The 12496-nt window shown below is 39.4% G+C and overlaps 1 protein-coding gene across 3 annotated transcripts in view; it reads left to right on the top strand.

The window, feature by feature from the left end:
• The window catches only part of APBA2 (amyloid beta precursor protein binding family A member 2), a 302541-nt gene extending 297816 nt beyond the window's left edge, over window positions 1–4725 (top strand). For all 3 annotated transcript variants that reach the window (XM_069956545.1, XM_069956547.1, XM_069956548.1), the window contains 2 exons: window positions 2335–2475; window positions 4588–4725. In XM_069956545.1, the coding sequence (XP_069812646.1) occupies window positions 2335–2475; window positions 4588–4659 (213 nt within the window). In that variant the 3' untranslated portion in view covers window positions 4660–4725. The remainder of the gene's footprint in view (window positions 1–2334; window positions 2476–4587) is intronic.
• The last annotated feature ends 7771 nt before the right edge of the window (window positions 4726–12496 follow it).

A 12496-nucleotide genomic window follows, 5' to 3' on the forward strand; every position in this document is an offset into this window, starting at 1 on the left:
ATAGGACGCGTCGCTAGTGCCCTGGAACTCGCAGGGCTGGTCAAAATGCAATGTCCAGAAAGTATTCCAGCGAGACAGCCATCCTTGATAAAACCCACTTTTATTTAGCTTGGACTATCCATGTGTTGGATGTTTTATTCTTTTTGTCCAAGCTAAATAAAAGTGGGTTTTATCAAGGATGGCTGTCTCGCTGGAATACTTTCTGGACATTGCAAAAAAAGGATGCGTTTTGATCCATTTACTATTATAATCATGCAGTTTTCCCACGTAGTGTGAACCCAGCCTTACCTAGTTAACAAAAAGAGGAATGGGGGTGATCTGATCACACAGGACAGATATCTTTCTAGTGATCGTTTTACACCATGAGAGGGGGGGCATTGTCTACATCTAGAGATAAGAAGGATTCACCATAGACAGGAACCTTTTTTCATTATAAGAGCAATATCAGTATCAACCACTCTGCCACACTATGAAAAAAGTTAAAGAGAGCCAGGAGGCTATTCCTCAATAATATGACCCATCTACTCGCTGCTATAATCTTCCCTGAATGCAGCATCTTATAATACATTTCTCTTGTCTATATATCTGCTATTTTCTGATGGTCTTAATCTCAGGACAGAATTATTGACACACACACTAGACCACAGTATTGAATTTCCAATCAGACTCCTGACATTGCCATGTGGTACAAAGGGTAGATTGAGTCCCAAGTAAACACCCCAAACTAGTCTCTGCACCTCCAATGCTTATCCAATAATATTGTAACCAAACTTGATTTGCTGTAAAGAGCTGTCAGCAGTCAGATCTAGGAATACCAGTGCTCTGTTAAGGTAAGTGTTGGAATAGAATGGACGGACTGAATTTATGTGGGTCAGCATCTTTTTTAGATACTCTCTTTTTAGAGAGCAGTTCGAATTATTAGGAAGTACAAAAATATATATATTTTAATATAATTATATAATATAAAATAATATAATTTTAATATAACACATTCGTGTAAGAAAGATCCTGCATGTGCCCACTCCACCCCACACCTGGATCAGTATGTAATTCACTGGAAACCAATAAAACTTCAATATAAAATATTAATAACAAAGTAGCCTATCGGTTAAATAGAACTAAACTAGATCAGCTTTGTTCTCTATCCCATAGCTGTAACGTTCTTACTATGTCTTTCATACATCCTTGATGTTCATTAATGTTGGGCCGATTCCATTTTTTTTCCATTTAGCGTCCCAATTACACTGAACAATTGGCCAACTGGCAATGTAAGTTTTACTTAAAGAACAGTTAAAAACTAGTGATGAATTACCTTTTACCCAAATTATCTAGAAAAAATAGGAAAACGATTGCCAACCGAAACAGTGTAAAGCCCCTATTCCACGGGTCGTTTAAAGGAGCAATATCGTTCGTATTCGGCCGATATCGGCCGCTACGAACGATATTCGTCCCGTGGAATAGAGTGCAACGATCAGCCGACATCGTTCATGTCGGCTGATCGTTGCAGTCGCTTGTTTTTCAACATGTTGAAAAACAAGCGACTGATATAGCAGCGATCTGCTGCCGTTGCTCCGTTGAATAGGAGCATCGGCAGCAGATGCTGCTATATCCTATCAGCGATCCTCCGAGCAGCCCCTCCCGCACTCACCCGCTCGCTGCAGCCGCGTTGAATAGCGGCGGCAGCGAGCGGGGAACGAGGAGCAAACGAGCGCTAATAGCGCTCGTTTGCTCCTCCAAACGACTCGTGGAATAGGGGCATAAGGGCCCTATTCCACCGGACGATTATCGTTTGCATAATCGTTAACGATTAACGATCTCAAACAACCGCTATTGCGAAAGACCTGAAAACGTTCACTCATTTCCATGGAACGATAATTGTTACTTATGATCGTAATTGCGATTGTTTTTCTTCACTATTTATTCGCTATTGCGTTCGTATCTATTGCGAACGACCGAACGATGTCTTATTCAATGCGAACGATTTGCAAACGTTTTGCGAACGAACAATGATAAAAATAGGTCCAGGTCTTATAAAGCGATCAACGATTTCTCGTTCGGTCGTTAATCGTTAACTGCATTTCAACCGAACAATTATCGTTTAGATTCGAACGATTTAACGATAATCTGAACGATAATCGTCCGGTGGAATAGGGCCCTAAAGCTCAGTCGGCTTTCGCACACCTAGTAAATTGATAATGTGTATTAAACATATTAATTGGTTGTCTTAAAATGGTAATCTTATATTATATGCAGCGCAAATAAATGATGGAAGATTTTCCACAATAGTTACAGTGAATGGGAGACATCAATTTATTTTTTCCATTGTCCTTGTAGATCTGCAGCCTCATGAGAGGAGGGATTGCTGAAAGAGGAGGAGTAAGGGTCGGACATCGTATTATCGAGATCAATGGACAAAGCGTGGTGGCCACAGCTCATGAAAAGATAGTCCAAGCGCTTTCCAATTCAGTAGGAGAGGTAAGAACTTGTCCTTTGTGGTGAAGTTACTGTATACTATAATGCAAAGCAAAAAATCGTTCAGAGCTCATCAATGCTCGTGAGTCATTGGCACATCTTTACATTCACATTTTAGATTTGCCTCTTTGTCTGTATGTGAGGTTACTGGAATGTGTAAAGATTTTATTGTTTGCAATTTTGCTGGCAGTATTCTTTGTGCAAGGAGATATAATGGATCCCATTTACACGGCAGGGTACATGCTGCTTGACTATTGTTAATGTGACTGTAATATTCCCATCTTGGTTAGAGGGGCTGAGGACATAAGGATTAACTTTCCGCTGCAATGAATTGAGATGTTTAGTCCCTATGAATATATTCTTTCATTTTTGAACTGCTTTAGACAGATATGAAAACATTAGATATACAAGTCAGTCTCCTCAGCCCTGATATCCTGTGTTCAGCTGCTTTGTGCAGCCCAGGGCTTTGAACATTTTATTTTAGATGTTTCATTGATGAGATAAATTGATATTCAAAAGCATTGAAGAAAAAGGGATTTGAGGTTTAAAAAAAATGGCATAAAACCCATTTATTTCACAGAACCATTTTTTTCTGCCGCTCTCTTATGTATGGTTCATTGTGATAAGGGAAGACAGACGAGGTGGCTATAATTTTTTATTCATGTGTGGCCATATAGATTCTATAAAAATCAATAGGTGGCATGTCAGGGCCATCTGCATGATTTATAGGATGAGGAAATGAGAAAATGAGTGGCTGCCCATATAACTCTTAGCACTAAAAAAGTCTAAAGTCTACATTAACTGTGCTTGCATGTATGCATGCTTGTGTTACATTTATATGGTCCATTGGTAAAGTGAATGGGTCATATTCAGCCTCCTAGCATAATGAATCCAATGAGAACATTGGAAGACAAAACAGTAGTTGCAGCATTACCTCTGTCCAGCAGTCAGTGCAGTCACCTCCACCAGTAGACGTAGCTTCCAACAGCCCCCCCAATAGTTACCGAAGAACCCTTCTCCTCCAGTTATCTAAGCTGTGTGTTTTTATACTGATCTTAGTGATCAGAGATTGATGGAGAAGCAGTACACTAAACCGTGATTACCTGAAAGCCACTGTGTCCTCTTCTCATCCAGAGTAATCACTGCCTTCCCCTGCCGGGAATGATGGAGCCAGATAGTGTCAGCTCTGTGTATTCCACACCTGATTTTCAGTTTATTAAAAAGCACACACAAAAAAAAATAAACCCCAGCAACACAAAGTGAAGGCTAAGGGCCCTTATACATGCAGATGATGTGAGGATAACGCTTGTTTTGTACCTGTTTACTGAGCTTGTACAAGGCCCTATCAATCATGTGGCCTGAGTCTATAGATTACTACTTATATAATGTGAGGTTCTTGGCACACATTTAAAAAAAAAGAGGTGTGCCTTTCCGCCATGTCAAGGTGACCTCAGATGGGACCCTACTCTAAACTCACCTGTTGGTTTATACCTCCACAATTTACTCATAATCCAGTTATACTCAAAGTGTAAATAGATGGACAGATAACTGGAGTGCATGACCAATACCAAGATGGTGGATATACTTGGGGGAATATATAGCATATATATTACTAATAATATACACTGTAGGGGTGATAATGTTTGTCATTTTGATGTTCGGAGGTTTCCTGAAAATGGAGCATAGCTAGAGGATGTATGTTTTTCTGAAGCATTTAGCAATAAAAAAGGGTAATTTCTCACATCACAAAAAGTGTAACAGTTAGAGCAAATAATAATAATAATAATAATAATAATAATTGTTGTTGTTGTTATTGAGCCAGTACATCATATAGAGCCTTTATAACTATATTATTTATGGTAGCGTCACTGTGTGACATATAGCCAGAGCTCATGCTCTTTCTACGCTTTTGTAGATCCGCCACAGATCTATGTGATCCCCTGATCCAGCCTCTCAATTGATTGTATGAAATACACAAGAAAGGATATTCTATTTGACAAGAAAATAGCTTAGGAAGGAATAAACAGCGTATGGCCGGCCCTGATGTTCAGCATTAACTGGTGATTCTCTTCCTGCCAACTTGAATTTTAACATGCTTTCTTCTCTGTGCCACAGATCCACATGAAGACTATGCCAGCAGCAATGTTCAGGCTCCTTACTGGACAGGAGACACCTCTCTATATCTAACAATGAGCAGCCATAAACGAAATTGTATTTCAAGTTTAAATCAATATACATCCACATATTAACAGAGACACTGGGCAGATATTTTGTATTTCTAACAAAAGAACAACAGATATCAATGGACAGATGCTTTTACTTTTCTTTTTTCTTGCTTCAATTATTTTTTTGCCAGATGCATTGCCAGAATAAAGCAGTTCCATCACCAACAAGGACAATTTGTACATCATAGTCAACCCGAACTGTTTACTCTTCATGACTAGTAATTTATTTGTTATCGTACATGTAGTGTTAAGGTGTTTGTGCTGTATGTTACATTGGTAAGTGTGGATTTGAAGATAGAGAAAAATGGACGCAATACACTGTGGAATCCAGTGAAGACCAATGAAATCCATATTAAGCTTTGCTCATGTGGAAATACATTGCTTAAGAGGTCCAATTAAACAAAGTCTTTATAAGCCAATATAGTCTACACCATCATTTTCACCTGGTCCAGGTCTTTCATGTTTATTGCACATTGTTATCCCATATAATGTCACTAAAAACGGCCAACCTGAGAACATCATATCCATGTAGTTTCATTAGATTAAGCAAAGTGCAGTATTGTTTTCAGGAAAGGGACAGGAACAGAAGAAGCATTGTCCTTTCTTTTACTTCCTTCTGGGATCTAAAGTGACGGCTTATGGCAATAAACTGCAAATTGTTTACTATAGAATGTCAGCCACTGTGACAATTAAATAATTGGAAATGCTCTGTGATATCAATGTGTTGTAAGGCAAGCTCAAGCGCAATGTACAGTAAATGGGGTAGGCTAATTATTTCTCTTTTTAAATACTAATTTATTCCTGTCACATGGCTATCATACCTTAGCATGTAGCATGTTCACACTATGTATATTTCAGTCAGTATTGTGGTCCTAATATTGCAACCAAAACCAGGAGTGGATTAAAAACACAGAAAGGCTCTGTCCACACAATGTTGAAATTGAGTGGATGGCCGCCATATAACAGTAAATAACTGCCATTATTTCAATATAACGGCCGTTGTTTTAAAATAACAGCAAATATTTGCCATTAATTGGCGGCTATCCACTCAATTTCAACATTGTGTGAACAGAGCCTTTCTGTGTTTTCAATCCACTCCTGGTTTTGGTTGCAATATGAGGTTCACAATACTGATTGAAATATACGTAGTGTGAACCCAGCCTCAAAGTGTCTTGTAGAAGACCAAATAATTACCCACCTCATAATATATTGCACTACAAGGGGCTCTGTAGGCAACATCTTCCATATCTTCTTACAGTAAATCCAAATGGTCCACTAGAAGGGTAGGTGGCAGGCAATACATTGCTTTGATATACAGTGAGATGAGGAATAATACAGTCATATCTAAAACAAAATGTAAACCAAAGAAATGTCAGGTGCTGGAAAAGATTATAAGCCATTGATTTATTAACTTTCAGTAAAACCCTGTTTTCCACTATTTCATTCCTAATTGGGAAATGTAGAAATACTGTGAGTTTTTATACTGGAGTCAGTTCCTCGGCTTTCTGTTCTTTACTGTAGTTGGTGTCTATTATGTCAATACTATTTGCTTCAATTTTACAATCTCTTTATTTGTTTTCCTAACCAATAGTAAGTCCTTCTCCAATCTACAAAGCACCGAACAGGCATATAAAAATTTTATTTTAAAATACAAATCTCAAACAGGCAGCTGTTGAGTGTACTACAAATAGCAGAGCCACCTGAATTGTAGATTTTAGGTGTTTTTTGTTAACCCTATAAATGTGATATTGGAGCTGAGCTGTGCACTCTGAGCTGCCTACAAATCTCCATCCTGCTGCTACTTTTCCTATGCCACAGCTGCCACTTCCTACTCTTCCCTGCTTAGTATTTGCTGTATTGCTATAGATGGTGGATGTTGAGCTTTCTGGACTTTTACAGAGAGCCTGTAGACAAGTAAAGGGGGATAAAAATCACATTTTCATTTATAGTTACAAAAAACACTACTGGTTTAATATGATATTGTTCTATTCTTGTCAAACTATGTTTCAGAAGCATTGAATATAAAAAAGCCTCTTAGTGATGAGGCCATTGCTTTTTTTTTTGCTTTTCGGGGTGCTGGCAGAAATTCTGCCTAATTTTCCCATTTTAGCTTTTTGCAGGCGGAAACTAGAACAGCAGTCTGGGAAGAGAAGAGAGGAATGGAAACCCTCGCCCTTCCTGAAACCTCCTGTCCTGTCACCATCTGAACACTGCCCTGAAAAGAGGGATAACCACTACAACCTCCCTGTGATTTATGCCTATAATAACAGAGGACAGATTAAAGAGGACCTGTCACCCCCCGTGCCGGGGTGACAGGCTCCTGACCCCCTGCTAGATCCCCCTATACTCACCTAATCGCGCCGGGTCCCGCTTCCTGATCCGGTCGGGTCACAGAGATATCAGCGCCCGAAGCCCGGCGCGCGCGCACACAACAGATTCCGATGCTCATAGAGAATGAATAGGGAGTCCGATGCTCCGTCATTCTCTATGGGCATCGGACTCTCCTGTCAGAGAGCTGAAATCTCCGTGACCCGACCGGCTCAGGAAGCGGGACCCGGCGCGATTAGGTAAGTATAGGGGGCTGTATCGGGGGGTCGGGAGCCTGTCACCCCGGCACGGGGGGTGACAGGTATCCTTTAAGCTTTCTTAGATGTCATGTCTTGGGAGAAGTAAGCCATCGAAAACATGGAATGGGCAGGGCAAAGTTGTGATCATCGAATGCGGGCATAGTTTTGTGATGTCAAATAAATGCACAGTATCTCTGATATTGCAGGGACACTGTGCACACACCACACACAATAGTCTTGACTTAACCCCATCCCCTCCCCATGTCTTGGAAGGGAGGGGGAGAAAAAGCACTGGTGAACAGAAGCTTTAGTTGTCTTCTGCTTGCTAAATATTAAAGCCAATAAATGTAAATACTACTAAAGTATACTGAAGGTATACTGTGAGGCAATGAGAGATGAGAATGACACTTCATACAACTTTTTAGGACAAGTGGTCTGCTTTAAAGGGGTTATCCAGCGCTACAAAAACATGGCCACTTTCCTCCAGAGACAGCGCCGCTCTTGTCTCCAGCTTGGGCGGGGTTTTGCTGCTCAGTTACATTGTAGTGAATGGAGCTTGATTGGAAACCGCACCTGAACTGGAGACAAGAGTCGTGTTGTCTCTGAAAGAAAGTGGCCATGTTGTTGTTCCACTGGATAACCCCTTTAAGAGTGAGCACAGCAAGAAGATTTCAGGAGAGCAAGAGTCTAAATGAACATAATTTTTGTTAAATCGCTTTTTTATGGAACAGGTTCAGCCAACATTGTAAAGTATAGAAATCTAATTGCTTCAGAATGACAGAATATGGTATTAAAGGGAACTGGTCAGTTCCTTGGTGTCCCTAGGTTTACAGATGTTTAAATTTAGAGAGTTCACAGTTGAATCATTGCCATGAGTCCAATGTATTCATGAAATGCCCCCGCCCCCTCTTGATTGACAGTTTTCTCACAATGCACTGTAATTGTTAGAAAGCTGTCAATCGGCATCAGATGGGTGGAGACTTGTCTTATGAATAAATCAGACTCCTGTCTCCCAGCACTTGCATCTAACTGTATTAATGAAACTCAATGAACTTTTTCAAATCTATTGCCCAAATTAGTGCAGACCCAAGCTACTTCATGCTGTCCTCTGAGAAAGCTGGACTGACAGATTCACTTTAAATAAAGGCACAGAAAGCAATGTTTTTCTGGCTGCTGATGTAGAAATATAGTTTTGACCCTTATAGACCCACAAAGATGTCAAGTTCTGTTGTAGGGTTTTCAAACACATTTCTGAGGCAAGGCAAACAAGATATTTGTATGGCTATAAACAGTAGGATAATATGTGAAAGCATAATTTGTAAAAGATTAAAGGAGCTGTGAGCGATATAAAGTTGGTACACAGTACGCTAAAACACATAAAACACACCATGCTTTTATGCAGGCTTTGCCTCAGCCTCTGTGTAGAATGTTCACAAAATACAGGTTGCAATAAACTGCTCGTACTCTTTCCATTTGGCTTTGAAACGGAGCTTGAAGGCATCTTATTACATAATGTCAACCAACTGTATAATACTGTACTTTGGGTTTCTTTATCTATAAGATCTCTGCTTGTTGTTCTTGCAAAAAATTAAAAAATAAATAAACAAATAAACAAACAAACCTTCTTGAGAAGGGTGACAATTATAACCTTGTGGATAACATTTTACCTACGCTGTTAGGCTGTGTTCCCACATCGTATTTCCCCCTCTGTTAGTTATTTCTTAAAATGATGCTTGAGTTCAAAATGACGTTCTTCATTCCACGTTTTGGCTGTCCGACAGCTCTTGGTACACTATTCTAGTTTAGGTGGACTGATTACCCTTTGGGCGTGTTTTTAATTGTCAAGACAATTAAATTTAAAAGTAAGGATTGTGAAAGGATGGTGAAAAAAGAAAAACTGTTTGTGAACAACTAAAAATAACAACTGCTGTTTACAAATGACGGCCGAAATAATTGTCATGAGCATTATTTTAATGTCCGTAATTTAAAACACTGTGTGCATTGGGTGTCTGTTATTCCATTGTCTTCAGTGCATTGCATTGAGGTCAGTTATTAAGTGTGAACATAGCCTTACAGTGTAGCAAATATGCAGACATCAGTAAGAGATTTGTTCTGTGGATAAATGAGGATTACAGAAGATTACTATTGTATATCCACATATCAGCCATGATCCATATCAGCCAGGACTAGGTCTGTATTGTATTTCTGCTTTTCCATGTCATCAAGAATGTATTCATTTTCTGGCAAAAAAATTTAATTTTTAAAATTAAAACACAAAGTATTGTATACTGTTATGAAACATTTTATTTTTATAGAACTAGAAAATTCATTTTATTTTAGCATCTAATTGGATATTTCCACATTAAAGGTTATCCAGAATTTCAAACGTGGCTGCTCTCTCCTCCCCCCCCCCATCCCCAAAAAAACAACAACAATGTTTCCCCCTGTCCTTAGATTGTGTGTAAAATTACAGCTTTACTCCAATCACTGAGGAAAAGAAGGGAAATGCTTCTGAAAGCTCTAAAAGAAAAAAAAACCTTTTAAACCTTTATAGCATATTCATGGGAGGAAAAGGGATTCTGTGCAGATTTGCAGCAGCTTATTTCCTTATGGAATCCTATTTAGAGTTGTCCACTGTCATATATCTATGATCTTATAGAGTAATGGAAGAAGGTTGGACCAGCACCTACTGGGGAATTATTTATTTAATTGTTTATAGTAGGAGATCAGTGACATATCTGATAATAAATTTGCAGAGAAAATGTACAGGAAAATTGACATTTGCACCAATAGACTATGTTCAGACATGGTAAGAGACCGGCCGTCCAGTGACCCAGCCGGGTCACGGAACGGCCGGTCTCAGAAAAGATCATCCTGGCCGGTACTGCAGTACTGGCCGGATAATCTTTGCCGCCACTGAATTCGGATGCGGGCACTTCAGCCGTGATTCCTCAGAAGGCAGCGCCACCTAAGTACCACAGAAATCACGGCCATTGTAATAACAGCCGTGATTACTACGGAACTTACGTAGTGTGAACAAAGCCTTAAGATGTCTTTCATTATTATTTATATATTGTTTCTGATCTTTAAACATAAAGTATGGCTATGTTCACACAACGTTTTTTCAGCTCTGTTTAAAATGACGTCCGTTATTTTGAGTCTAAAATAACGGACATTATTTAGCAGCCTGGCCTCCCCTTAGTGCACTAACTGGTGTTTGCACATTATTCTAGTTTGGTTACTTTATAAATAAAAAAGATGCCGTGCCGCGCTAAGTACTAATCTCTACGGATCGCTACGAGAGGCAAGATACTTCCTCGACCAGGAAGTCGAGGAAGTATCTTGCCTCTCGTAGCGATCCGTAGAATCTGTGATGTCACAGAAGGATTCTCATCCGGGATTCCCGTAGCTAAGGGTTTGAGGCACCACCGGCCGGGGCGTGCGCCCTATCTGGAGATTTACTTGGTGCAAAGGACTTTGGAGCAAAAATCAGTAAGGACGCAGTGACCAGTAACTCACCGACCGTAACAGGACATTCTTGATATCAAGTAGGAATCCACACAGGTTCACAAACGTGGAGGACTACAGATCCAAGCCAGCCTATACACGCACTAACGGTGAGCAGTTTGGTTTAATATCTTGCACTGGCCCTATTATGCACTGATATTAATGACTATGCTTTTAAATATTAGTACTTAGCGCGGCACGGCATCTTTTTTATTTATATTGTTCCTATTTTTTAGTGGAGGCAGATACCACTAGCTGTAGCTCGCAGCAGTACGCACACTATTTTTATCGGTATTCTTATTTAAAAACTTATTACACCAGGAGGCGCCCCCGCCCTCTCTCTTTTGTCTCTTTATAACAATGAAAAACTATTACTCTAAATCCAGTTTTAGCATAGGCTCTTCTTTTAAAACACAGGTTGGAAAGATATTCTTCATTAGTAGAAATAGCATTCCCACTTTTTGTTTCTGCTATTTTTTTTGTCATTTGAGCTCCATTTGAACTCCACCAATTTTACTGTATAGAACTATAAATTAGACGTTTACAGGAGGTTGGGTAGTATTGTTCTCAAAAGCGTAAACCCACAACAAATAACCTTTATATGGGGCCACGCTTGATGATTTGTTTATTGCTGAGGTCCAGTTGCAACTCTGAACACAACTAATTTTGCAAGGGGAAAACCAGACAAAATGTAGTATTTTATGTCAGTCACCTAGAGAAAAGTCTTAAGTCTGCTGGAGAGAGAGTGTTTTCAGAGCAGGAGGCACCCCTCTATTATGTCCATATGCCTTAAAGGAGTTGCCAAATGATGAGACCTGTTTTATACTAATAAATGAACATATATTGGTAAATAAAGTTATATCACTACCTATCTATAGTCTCTCATTCTTTCTCTTTTTGCTCTGTTATCCTCAGCCCAGTGTTCTGTCCAGGGTACATTCTGTAACAGACTACCCATTCTATTCTACTATGCGGAAGAGATTACGGTTGGCTGAGATCCCAGCTAGAGTGTTCTGTACACAGGAACAGGAAGTTTGATTCAGCATGTTTTCCAGACAGAACATTTATTTGAAAGCAGTACTGCAGAAAGTTTGCATAAAATCAGAAGGAAAGCATTAAAGACCACAGAAAGGTAGTGCAATAACTTTACTCCGTCATCATATGCATCGGGTTGTCTTCATGAACAAGTCCTTTAAGGGAAGACTCTTGTGTTGAGTGTGATAATAGACATCTAGATGGTAAGTGCTGTTAGATCACTAGGCATAGGCACTAATGTCAAGATTTTACCTGGTAATTGACAGCTTTTGGCTATGTTCTAACATATTTTTTGCACAATACGGCCATTGTGTGAACATACTGTAGCTTTTTAATGTTATAGGCTATGTTCCCACTTCAGTTACACATCAGGCATAGACTTCCATCTCATTATATAGACGGATGCAAATAAACATCATCATTATTATTTGTGGCCGTCTATAGAACGAGACATCTGCCTTTGCCTGATATGTTCCTGAAGTGGGAACATAGCCAAAAAAATGACAAATGAGAAGAAACTACTGTTGCATATACTATATCTAATGATCTGATGTCATCTGGAAACCTACCAAATCCCTGTTCTTCTATCATAATTCTATTTGTATGCATAGCCTAGTGTATGGTGGCCTGCAGTCTAGTCTACAGAACCTGAAGGTAGCATTTGATCATTTCAAGAAAAGAAACTAAACT

Source organism: Dendropsophus ebraccatus, chromosome 1 (assembly GCF_027789765.1).
Source record: "Dendropsophus ebraccatus isolate aDenEbr1 chromosome 1, aDenEbr1.pat, whole genome shotgun sequence".
Lineage (NCBI taxonomy): Eukaryota > Metazoa > Chordata > Amphibia > Anura > Hylidae > Dendropsophus > Dendropsophus ebraccatus.